We start from the raw sequence: 12406 nt of genomic DNA, 5'->3' as shown, positions 1-12406 counted from the left end.
CATCATTTACAACACTGTTACTATACTGCCCTCGTGTGAAAATTTAAGAGAATTACAAAATGTTCAGGCTTTTCCGGAGGTCAAAATGTTTCTTAAATTAAATCCACTACATCTACGTTGCATATATATATAATCATTTTGGGACATTTACAAAAATAGGTTGAGGTTTCAACTTTCATTACCCAGCAGCCGAAAGGTAGACATTGTAATCAAAGTATATGAAAATAAGGGATTAATAGACCATGCACAACATTGAAAGATGAATGTGCCAAAACCTTTTGACATGTTTTTCTCAAAATTAGGGATTTCCATTTGGAACCAATCGAATTTCTGTAACTTTGTCTTTTGCACTACCTCCATGAAATATATTGTATCATTTTAAAGGGAATTAAGTGTAGAATTAGAGTACTGTATATCAATCAGGTTTCATTTTTAGAGCCATTAAGCCTGATTTTGCGAGAACACATCAAACACACACATATATACTGTATATATACAGCATACATATTTGTGTGAGTGTATGTGTGTGTGTGTGCGTGTATACAGTAGTGTGTATCTCATAAGAAGTGGGCGAGTTCTGAAAGGATCCACTTATCTTGAGTCTACATGCTGAAACATAGTGGATACTCACACATAACAAGCTGAGAAAAAGTAAGGTTTTATTTTATTATAATCAATTCATCTAGGACGGTTTACAGTTTGTTTCATGTTAGGCGGCTTAACTGCATTCATTAGTTTAACTGTTTTTTTCTTAACTGTAATGCAATGTTGTTTTTGATTTTTAGATAGCAGTGAAATCCAGAAATGTCTGCAAAATGTCTTATTAATATGCTTTCGCTGCTAATGTTTTATTATGTTACTCGGTCTATTTACGCAATTAAGGAATCGTAAGCTTACCCTGGACTTGTCTCTTCAATGTCGGAGCAACATTGAATGTAACTTTTGTTGCATAATTTAACATGAAGTAAGAATATTGAGCATAAACATGCATATATTATCCCTAAATTATTTTACAGTCATTTTTCTTGACAATTCTGTACCGAAAGGACATTGGTTGTCGTCTCTTGCAGCACAAGTTGTCTTGCATTGATAAGAGACTCCAAGCGGTGAGGTCCTCCTCAAGAGTCCTTATCTCGATCCACATTTAAAGGGTAGGTACCCTTGTACCACTATTTTCTTTTTTGACACGTGAAACCTCGGGATGTGTGTTTTTTTTCCCCCAGTGTCATTTTAGTTATTTTATTCCAGTGAAGCGACGGTGGAAAATGGGGAAAAAATTGGAAATTACCACTCAAATCTAACTAAATAATTGCAGTCTATTTATTTATTTATGCTCTGTGCAAGTCTTACAAAAAAGTGCTACTTTATGCTAGGATTTTTGCAGAGGGACAAATTAGAAATTGGCCATTGCGCCGTTGTGGGGGTGAACGCTGCATGCTTGGATTCAAGTCAATCAAAGCAGCGTCTCTAATTACCTTTAAAAGGACTCCAAATTTATTTCACATGTCAGCTATGAACATGTGATGGCATTTTCAGATGACAGCAATTGGAAAAATAAAACGTTTTGAAAGATATTAGTTGTACGTAAAAAACAACCTAGTTTTCAAATTGATTTTAGGCAAAATGTAGATTTTTAGCACTTTAAATTCAGCACGAATGAGGCGTACAGTTTACATGTGTACAAGTGTAAGAGGTCCACACAATGACAGCAAAATCCATGATTTGGTCCCCACCATACCATAAAAACAAGGACACAAACACAGATTTGGGAGAAGTAGGGGTTCTATCTTAATGGGGAAATCCCACGACTTGATGCATTTCCTCGGCCCTAACCTTAACCATCATAACAGATTGCTTGACCCTTATCCTTGTCCTCCTACCATCAACTAAAATCAAATATAAACATAAAAGCAGGTTTTGACCCTCCAAAAAAAAAAAAAAAAACACAGGCCTGAACTTGTGGGGTCCACCAAGATGGTCCCCACAAAGGGAGTGAAACTCAGAATTTGCTCCCCACCACATAGCAAAAACCAAGGGCACACACAGACACACACATTGGTGCCCAAGCACAGCAGATTAGTCACGATGACCTTTTTGACCTTCTGCAGACAGCTTAAAGTCGGCACCAGCCGAGCACCGCGAAAGCCGAGAGTCGAACGATCGACCTGTCTTCGAGCGACTGGAGACACGTATCGGGAGTCATGGAAGAAGAACCAAAGCCCGACCCAGAAGCGGTAGCGGGGACGTCGGCGGAGCGGACGGCGGCGGAGCCCGGAGAGGCGGACAACAACCGAGCGGCGTGGACGTCGGCAGAGCCCGCCGAGCCCGACAACGCCAGGGAAGACGAGGGCGGTGCCGCGATCGAGGTGACGGCCGAGAGTTTGAACGAGCTCATGAGGAGCATGGAGACGATGCTGTCGGACGTGGAGCATCTGAGGAGCCAGTGCAGCGAGCAGGCCAAAGGGCTCCTGGAAGCCGCTTTGGAGCTGAAACAACAGCAGGACGAGCTGAGGGAGAGCTACAAGGAGCTGGCCACCGAGATGCAGGAGATCATGGAGGCCCTGGAGGAACTCAGCTTCACCAAGATCGAATTTGAAGCCAGAGAGAAGGAAGCGGAGAAGTTGAGCGAGCAGTTTTGAAGGACACCGGGTGACTTCAGACCTTGGGGGAGAAGAATGAGGGCTCTCTTTTTAGATTTCAATGCGGAGGCCTAACTTTCTTTTTTTTAAATATTATTCTGCCTCGCAATACATATTGACATTTTCCCCCCCCTTTGGGCAGTAAAAGTACCAAAAATGGACAAATACCACCGAGGGATTAACGTAGATGTTATATGTCTCCTGAGACCCAGTCTATTCAATTGTGTCCACTGTTGTGTCCATTTTGTCTCAGCAAGACAGCCAAGTTCATTGTAAACACACGACGAATCTTCAGACATGCTCGGATGAAGAAAGAGTAAAAATGTTGCCGCTCCCACCGCTCTCTGCAGACTATAAATAGGATCATTATCTATGAAAATTTTATGCATATACATTAAATTAGATCCTTTTTAACATTAACATAAGAAAACAGCAAATTAAATCATATTTCAGCAAATGTGAACTTTCAGAAGGGTTCGTAGTATACAGGTTACAGCTTTTTCTAAATCTGAAAAAAAAGCTTAAAGTGCCTGAAATTTTATATATATATATATATATATATATATATATATATATATATATATATATATATATAAAAAATTCCCCAACTGTAAATTTCTGTAGCCCTCATTAAAGCCAAATGATTGCAATGAATCCAAAATCAAACTTGATTTCTTATTTTCCGACATGTTCCGGAATTAACTGAATGGTAATCAATTTTAAATGTCATGTTTTTTAAAAAAAAATGGCAGGGAAATTAAAACCCTTTTTTATTTTAAACCTTTTGCAGTATTTTAATCATTTTGGGGCCATTTTTTTCCCACATCATTCTCACTCCTGTTAGTGTGATAATTAAGCAGTCATGCCATGTTGAACTTTGACATGATGTCACCATTAGGGTGAAATTTCAGCTCCCTGTTGTCTTTCAATGCTTTGCCTTTGATGTGAAATGCCTTTGATGGAAAGATAAAACGTTTTGGACAAAACACAGCACAAGGCTTGCTCAATTAATCAACTATCAAAATAATAATACTTTTAAAGTTAATAAATATGCTATTCAAACTCAAAAATTTGATTACTACATTTGAATATTCCTGTTTAAAAGCGATTCAAATAACTACCTCCTCTTCCTCAAATATGAGAGCCCCGACCATAACCTTTTACACGTACATAAGATGATAAATGTAGAATGGCTGTGGTATGTAGAGGTATGGTTGAACTCTGACACCTGATTGGCTGTTGCGCAGCGTTGAGAAAAAGGGGGGGGGGGGGGGGTAGAAAAGGCGAGTGGGAGATGCGTCGCTTCACTTTTAAGAGCTTCGACACATCTGGGCTGCAGATCGACCGGATTGCCACCGTTTGAGCTTTCCCTTCCAGAAGGTAAGACCGGATTGCGATATTCCAGCCTGCCAAAAGTATTGGGACGGATACCAGCGTCTACTTCTAGGATATTTGAGGTCAAAACGTTAAACACGTAAAAAGAAAAAAACATCATCCGAGTTGTTATGCTTGAATCCACATATAGGTACAAACAAACAAAAATAACAAGTTTAAAAATGCTTTTTTTTTTTTTTTTGCAGTTTCTACTGGTGATCAAAATGGAGAAGCTGAGATTTTTGGCTCTCCTCCAGCTGTTGGCTGTACCGGCTTTTACAGTGAGTCTCACATCTGGTAATGGTTGACATGCAACAATTTCAGAACAGTATGTTCCCAAAATATATACACGGCAAAAGTGCCAGCGACAGTGGGCCGTTAGACAAAGGGGGAGGAGCTTGCGGTCTCACACGCTCATAATATATAAAATATGTTTGGACAGTGTCAGCGCTTCCACTGAGTGAGAATTTTATGCGTCTGCATTTTAAGCAACCACAGACGCTACGAGACCGCTGGGGGGACTTTGGCCCCTTTGGCCCCTGCAGCCGCTCTTGCGGCACTGGAGTTGCAATGAGGACCAGGAAGTGTGTCACATTAAGGTAAAATGGGATTTTAAACCACAAGGATTCGCTCTTTTTTTTCCCCTCACAATTCTCATTTAAAAGTCAAATTTCTGACCTTAAATTCAGAATTTTGAAGATTTCTGACTTAAAAGTGAGAATTTTATATCAGAATTCTGACTTCAAAAAGAGAACTTCCAGTTCTCTCAAAATACTCGTTTTAAAATCAGAATCCTCACTTTAAAGACAGAAAACTGACGACTCAGAATTCTTACTTTATTCTCAGAATTCTGATTTTAGCCAGAAATTATTTTCACTCTTTATTCTCACTTTCAGAGTCAGAGGTTTGACTTGTTTTTAACTCTAAAAATGAGAATACTGACATTTTTTTTCCATCACTGGCCCCAGTCTTCCATAGGGGCTCGGCAACTACGTACACCCAAATGAAGATACATTAATTGTGCATAATGTCTATGAAAATGTGGTCTTGACGTGTTTTTGCTTCTTTTTTATTGTTATTTTTTTATTTTAGGACGGACGGGGGTCATAACTGCGAGGGATCATCCAAATCCTTTCAGATCTGTAACACTCATGTAAATATTCATTTTCAATTCCATTGCGCTGGTGTACCCAATAAAATGGATGGAAGAATGTATTGACTTAAAATATGTAAACAGAATCATCTGTTGTAGGAATGCCCGGTGGGATCCCGAGACTTCAGGGAGGAGCAATGTTCCCAATTTGACCGAATTTTCATTCAGGGCAAACATCACACTTGGGTGCCATACTACGGAGGTATGCTAGGCACAAACCACTCAAATACTGTACATTTGCAGCTGCAAGAAGGGCCACTTGTTTTTCGCAGCTAACCCCTGCGAGCTGACCTGCGTGACCCGAGAACAAAACACCGTCTACCGTCACCGCCCCAAAGTGGTGGACGGGACTCGGTGCCACGTGGGCCGAAGTGACATCTGCGTGGATGGCGAGTGCAAGGTGAGAATGGGCAACCGATAGAGGAAATTACAGCATTCCCTCGCCAATTTGCGCTTCACTTTTTGCAGCTTTGTGGGGGGTTTTTTTCCCCCCCAAAAGACTGTCACTTTACAGCAACGCCTACCCGATGTTTTGCAATAACAATCCCTAATGTGGAGTCAGAAGTAGTCAAACAGCCTGTTAATACTCGGCCTTGTTCAGATGCAAATGAAGGCACTTTTGCTTCAAACTTAACTACTACTCATCATTCTACATCGTCAGAGATACGGCATTAAATAATGGCAACAACTCTTCACAACTATTCAAACCGTTTGTGGCTGTGAGTGACAGAGATGTGCGGAGGCGTACGTGTGAGTGTAATGAGTGGACGCATGAGGAAATGACTGATACAAAACTGGCTGAGTCTGGCCCCCTAAGAAAACGTTACATTGTGGGGAATGGGCATGGTGAAAGGGCAAGTTGGGGGGGGGGGCTGCAGGTAAGAGTTATCCATCAGGCTCACCATGCTCTGATGTAATACGTGTTGTGTGTGGTAAAAGAAAGAATTTGTGCTGAAAAAAAGGCACACGCCTGTTTGACCACCATACTAGGCTTGGGGTTAATCCTACTAGTTGCTTCATGTTTCAATTATTTTTTCTCTGAATTTCAAAATAAAACATATTCCTGTCACCTGTCACCATACTTGTATTAGATTTTCTGATACCTGCAAATCTCAAATACCCATTTGTGAACCACTGTGCTAAATGTTAAAAAAATATTTGATTCATCCTACTAATTGTTTCGTGTTCCAATTAATTTAATTTTAATTTGAAAACAAAGCACATCCTGTCACATGATTATACTTGTATTACATTACATGCAAATCTCACACACAGGACCCCCATTTGAGAACTACTAGTCTAAGGGTTAAAAATAATGTGAAATGTGTCCTACCAGGCAGTGAGCCAAGGCGTGATTTTGGGTCTAGAAGACATCCCCCAACCAGATTACTCATTTCCCGTGGATGCCAACCTGAGGGAGAGCCAAACATACGAGTATAAAGTCAGCACGTACGGTGATTGCTCAGCCTCCTGCGACGGCGGGATGCAGTATCGCACCGTCGAGTGCTGGCTTCAGGACCCTGTCAACCCCCGCATGGTGGAAGAAACCCACTGCATTGAGCAGAACCTTCATAGGCCCCAGTTCCAGCAGGAGTGCAACATGCACCCATGTGGAGGTGCTCAGTACAGGGTCTCCATCTTCTCTGAGGTTGGTGTCTTCACCCAATGACAAAAGAGCCAAATTTTCTCCCACTAATAATGTTGTTTTGTTTTTGTTTGGTCATCAGTGCTCAGTGACTTGCGGGGGAGGCCAGCAGATAAGAGAAGTGTACTGCGAGGGTCCAGGAGGTCAACGTCTGGCGGATCACGCCTGCGTAGCCCTCACAAGACCTCCCGCGACGCAAGTCTGCAGGAGACCGGCCTGCCGCACATATGTCACATGGCATGTGGCAACCTACGGATTGGTAAAGATTTTGGATTGGAATCTTTCTTTTAAATAAAATGATTGCTGATGTTTCTCTTGTGCCCGCAGTGCACTCGCAGTTGTGGCGGCGGCGTGAGGGAAAGGCAGGTGGGTTGTTTCGATGGCAACCTCAACCCCTACCCAGTGGTCAGGTGCGGGATCTCAAGGAGGCCCACAACTGTGGAGGAATGCAACACACAGCCCTGCCATGAAGCTCAAAGTCAGAAAAAGTCAAACTGATTGAATTATTTGTTGTTTTGGATTCATTGCATCAATACGTTTTTCCACCACTAGGGGTCCCAAGTCTGCAGAGTCCAGGGATTCATGAAAGCACAATGACAGGATTTGTACCTCACGTTCCTGTAGGTTCGTCAAATGTGTCCTAAACTTGCAGTTTGCAGTCATAAATCTACTTAAATATTTATGTATTTCCTTTCCAATCTGAAAGGTAGGTCAGCAAACATATGCTCGTAGATATTTCAATATTTTTTATTATTTTTTAAGCTATTTTTTGATCTGAGAATGAATCAGCGCCAAAAATTGGCTATTTTTTAAAACTATTTTTTCCGTGTGACTGAAAATGAGTAACTGCTCCAACTCTCAGCTATTTTTAAGCATTTTTTTTTACTTTTAACTGAAAAACATCAGCTCCAAATATCGATTTTTTTTAAGAAAAAAATTCCCTATATCTGAAAATGAATGTCACCTCTAAATACCAGCTACTTTTCATACATTTTTTAACCTTTCAGTCAAAATGAATAACTGCTCTAAATATCGGCTATTTTAACACTTTTTTTTCTTCATACTGTCAGTTAAACTGCTCCAAATATCAGTTTTTTTAAATTATTTTTCCTTTTAAATTGAATAACTGCTCCAAATATTGGCATTTTTTAACACATTTTCCCTTTGACTGAAAACAAATAACTGGGATACGTTTTGACACTATTTTTCCTTGAGCTGAAAATGAATAACTCCTCCAAATATTGGCTATTTTTTAATGCATTTTCCCACTTTAACTGAAAATTAATATCAGCTTCAAATATCAGTTATCGGTCTCCTTAACCACTAACAATCCCTATGGGTGTCTCCCCTGAGAAAGAAAATCCCCAGTTTCTCTCTAGTTCGTATTATATATTTTATCTGCGTCTGCATTCATTTGTTCTAGTTTCTGGACCACACACCGACAACATTCCCAGCACTAGAGTGACTGGTTCTGATTGTGCACGGTCTCATTACGGCTGCTGTCCGGATGGTCGTACTTTCGCCACCGGGCCCAGACATGAGGGCTGCGCCCAACATGACTGTGTTAACAGCAGGTACCACTTCTTGTTTTCTGGGTAGGAGTACATTGAATTTGTGATGGGAACGTACCTTCCATTGTTAGGTATGGATGTTGTCTGGATGGGGTCACTGCTGCCACTGGATTTGGGAGAGCAGGATGTTCTGAATACCAAACCACAGGGGTAAGAAGAGCCCTTCCTTTTTTCCTTCTATATGTGTGATTAAAAAAAAAATAGAGAGAGAAGATACATTTTAAGGATTGTAATTTCGAAGGCCTCGAAAATGCCTGAAAAGAAAGATCACCAAATTTCGCAATCGCCTGCATCCTATTAAAAATGAATGGGTAATTCATTCAGTGCTTACCTTTGATTTTCGTGCAGCAGTCTAGTGATCCAGCCCCCCCAGTTCCAAGGAGCGTGTGCTCCCTGCCACGCGACGAGGGCACCTGCGACACCTGGAAGAAACGTTTTTATTACAACACGAGCACCAGCAGATGTAAAGAGTTTTGGTATGGAAGCTGCCAGGGCAACGCTAACAACTTTGATTCTCTTTGGGAGTGTCAGAGAGCATGTGAGGGTACGGCCACATCCTAAGGTGTTCAATACTTATTTTTACAAAGTGTGCATGATATTTGAGGCTACAATTTGTTTATGTACTTTACAGTGCGAATACAATAATCTCACGACCATTAGGCTGTCTCCTTTCTTTTTTCTCATGAAAAAAAACACTCAAATTTGTGAAATAAGTGTGGACGTTTAAATTACCTGTTGAAAGGTTAACGCAGGTAAAATGTGCACGGGAGAATTAGCAGCAAGGAATGAGTTGTGACTCGAAACCAAAGCCCTTCGAAACGAAAGAGAGACAGACATTCTAAACATCTGGTGCTTCGAAGGTCCCTTTTTAAATGTCAAATTGTTGAAGAGAAACTAATTGCAAACTATTTCACACACAGTGCACATAAATGCAGCAGTCGGTTTCGTTGAGTTTTATCGTATTACGCTATGATACATAAAATTCTTTTTTTAATGTTCTAATTGCAAAAACAAACAAACAAACAAACAAAAAAAGACTACATTCTTCTTTTTGTAGTTTTTGGAAGAGTGTGCAACATTTCACGCGTATACCGCCATCTATCGAGCAATAGTATGTTGCACCCTTATCATCGCCACCATACAATTTACACGGAACATACGACTGCGGAATTACCACTTTCTTTCTTTCTTTCTTTCTTTCTTTCTTTCTTTCTTTCTTTCTTTCTTTCTTTCTTTCTTTCTTTCTTTCTTTCTTTCTTTCATTTTTTTTTATTTTTGACGTATCGCCAACATCATTAATACGTATGAAAATTAAACAACTAATAAATTACGTCACCAGGGCAAGAAGTGAAGCTAACGGCAGCCATCTTGCAATGCCACTGTCTCTTTGGAGCCAAATTTGAAAAAGATGATTTCTGCCTGACGTTTTCACGCTATATTTTGTAGGTAAGGCGAAAAAGACACGGTGTACGACAGTAGTAATATATCTATGAAAAGCTCTAAATTTAATATTTTAAAATAAAAATGTCAATAAAAATGAATTTGTATGAATGCCTAGATACGTTTTCTGTCACTGCGTATTTGAGAGCTACTCAAAAAGTCAGCCCGAAAATTCAGTCGGAACAGCGAAAAAGAAAGATAATCCCATCAAAAGTATCGTTAAAATAAATAAATAAACAACTGAAACACAGGCAACGCAAGATGGCTGCCTTCCTCCTTCAGCTAAGGTACAGGGTTACTGCACTTCCTGTCAAAGTGTGTGACGTCATAACAACTTCCGGGGTATTTCTGTTACTTCAAAACACAACGCTACTGTTTTGGGTGCTGCCATGGCTGCTACTACGCTCCTTCTCAGCGCAATGGTCGGCGGCGGCGTCCTTCTGGTCATGCGCCGCTTGTTCCCTCGGGTGCGCCAGTACCCGGCGGACCTGATGCGAGGAAAGACGGTCATCGTGACCGGAGCCAACAGCGGCATCGGGAAGGCCCTCGCCGGAGAGCTGCTGAAGCTCCAGGCCCGGGTCATCATGGCCTGCCGGGACACGCAGAGCGCCGCCCAGGCGGTCAGGGAAATTCAGGAAAATCCGGACAATGAACTCGGGCAGGCGGTCATCAAACACCTGGATCTCGCGTCTCTTCGATCGGTTCGTAAATTCTGTCGAGAGATTCAGGAGGTGAGATTTAATGCATCCATCATCGGAGGAAGTTAACGTTTTTATTATTATTGTTGACACAAGTGTTCGAATGTATATTCCAGGTTATCGTTTGTGTGAACTGTCCTTGGTCCTGTTTAATGACTGCTTACCGAGTGTTATCGTTATTTTTTCTTCTATTGTTTTTTCTCCGGAAAAAGGTCGAGGATTGTCGGTAAACTTTGATGTCTTGTTGTTTTAATTATTGCGAGTATGACGTAGGCTTAACACGATCAGGATTTTGCAGGCGATCGCAGAGTTGGAAAAGAAATATAAAAGATAACTCATCACAAAGTAGTGAAAAAAATAACGCTAACCGATCACCGAACCAATCAGTAGATCGAACAACTTATTTCATTCAGATGTTCTCATATCTTTGTCAAAAGTAAATAATTGCTTTGTGATTTAAAATTAGCGGTGTCCAAACTATGGTCCGGGGGCCATTTATGGTTTGTCTTATTTTTTGGCGACCCACGCCATAAACCAAAAATGACATTTGCTACCCAGAAACAACGCATTGCATATCTTCCTCATCACTTATAAAACGCATCTCTGCTATGAAAGCATATTTGTCTTTGAGCCACCAGGAGGAACCCAAGATCGACGTCCTCATCAACAACGCGGGCGTCTACCAATGTCCCTACACCAAGACGGAGGACGGCTTTGAGATGCAGCTGGGCGTCAATCACCTGGGTCACTTCCTGCTTACCAACCTTCTGCTGGATCTCCTCAAGAGCTCCGCCCCCAGCCGCGTGGTCGTGGTGTCTTCCAAACTCTACAAAAACGCCAGCATCAAATTTGACGACCTGAACAGCGAGAGCAAATACAACAAGGCGTTCTGCTACGGTCAGAGTAAGCTAGCAAACCTGCTGTTCACTCTGGAACTGTCTCGGCGGTTGGAGGGCTCAGGGGTGACGGTCAACGCGCTCACGCCCGGCATTGTGAGGACCAAGCTGGGCAGGCACGTTCACATCCCCCTCCTGGCTCAGCCGATCTTCTACCTGGCATCGCAGTTCTTCAAGAGTCCGCTAGAGGGAGCGCAGACGCCTCTTTTCCTGGCTTGCTCGCCGCTAGTCGAGGGGGTTTCGGGAAAATGCTATGCTAACTGTGAGGAAGAAGAGTTGCTCGCGAAGGCTAAAGACCAACAAGTCGCCAGGAGGCTGTGGGACGTGAGCGTGAGGATGGTCGGACTTGAGGACTGATTGACAACTTGTTCAACTTCATTCATTCAATCACAAGGACGTATCTTTTAAGAGTCCAGACCTCCTGCTACAGCTTTGAAAAATCAACTTGTATTATACTGTATTCCTATTTATTTTTTGCTAAAAGAGCATCTAAAAATAGCTGGCACAAATCAACTAATTGGTAAGTGATTAGTTTTACTTCGAGTAATTAATTTGACTTAAATGCCTAAATAATTGATTACTTAAGTAATTAATTATCTTAAGTAATCAATTACTTACTACCAGCCTATTTTACACCCTTCTTTAGCAAAATATTTTGGAAATTAAAATTACAAACATACCTTCCGAGGACTCTTTATCGTAAAAACACGTCTTTGGCATGGAATGCTTTATATATAAATATATATATACATATAAAATGGTATCTGAAAAACTGTCACATTTTAAAATGATAGCTTTCACTTGAGGAGCTACCCATGACACAAATACCAAAACATCATCACCCAAGTGGACTGTTCCCTCCAGTGGGCGGCGACATCATCACTTCCACCGAGAGATTGTAATGATTGTACCTATTGTTTAAACCTGACAAACGAGCGCATCCTTTAACACGCTTTTTTTTGCGGTGTGACAATAAAGAGGTGAAAAGGG

The 12406-nt window shown here is 41.3% G+C and overlaps 3 protein-coding genes across 5 annotated transcripts; all 3 read left to right on the top strand.

Moving 5' to 3' along the window:
- Positions 1-521: 521 nt before the first annotated feature.
- Positions 522-3208, top strand: LOC148406966 (uncharacterized). Of its 2 annotated transcripts, none has more exons than XM_088403507.1 (3): positions 522-651; positions 1071-1151; positions 2109-3208. In XM_088403507.1, exon 3 carries the CDS (start codon positions 2202-2204, stop codon positions 2637-2639), a length of 438 nt encoding a protein of 145 aa, XP_088259633.1. In that variant the 5' UTR covers positions 522-651; positions 1071-1151; positions 2109-2201; the 3' UTR covers positions 2640-3208. The 2 variants fall into 2 exon arrangements, with proteins under 2 accessions (XP_088259633.1, XP_088259634.1); XM_088403508.1 differs by having other exon boundaries at positions 607-651; positions 1047-1151.
- Positions 3209-3936: 728 nt separating this feature from the next.
- Positions 3937-9032, top strand: paplnb (papilin b, proteoglycan-like sulfated glycoprotein). 2 transcript variants are annotated; one of them, XM_088403621.1, is made up of 13 exons: positions 3937-4019; positions 4220-4294; positions 4503-4612; positions 5106-5166; positions 5266-5368; positions 5439-5566; positions 6503-6814; positions 6894-7070; positions 7139-7289; positions 7364-7435; positions 8235-8385; positions 8454-8532; positions 8734-9032. In XM_088403621.1, exons 2-13 carry the CDS (start codon positions 4238-4240, stop codon positions 8941-8943), a joined length of 1611 nt encoding a protein of 536 aa, XP_088259747.1. In that variant the 5' UTR covers positions 3937-4019; positions 4220-4237; the 3' UTR covers positions 8944-9032. The 2 variants fall into 2 exon arrangements, with proteins under 2 accessions (XP_088259747.1, XP_088259746.1); XM_088403620.1 differs by having other exon boundaries at positions 8731-9032.
- Positions 9033-10160: 1128 nt separating this feature from the next.
- rdh14b (retinol dehydrogenase 14b) lies at positions 10161-12406 on the top strand. The gene is made up of 2 exons (XM_088403782.1): positions 10161-10553; positions 11159-12406. The coding sequence occupies exons 1-2, from the start codon at positions 10212-10214 to the stop codon at positions 11771-11773; spliced, it is 957 nt and encodes a 318-aa protein (XP_088259908.1). The 5' UTR covers positions 10161-10211; the 3' UTR covers positions 11774-12406.

Source organism: Hippichthys cyanospilos, chromosome 20 (genome assembly GCF_059441005.1).
Source record: "Hippichthys cyanospilos isolate Australia breed blue-spotted pipefish chromosome 20, RoL_Hcya_1.0, whole genome shotgun sequence".
Lineage (NCBI taxonomy): Eukaryota > Metazoa > Chordata > Actinopteri > Syngnathiformes > Syngnathidae > Hippichthys > Hippichthys cyanospilos.
This window is presented reverse-complemented; position numbering and strand designations above follow the sequence as displayed.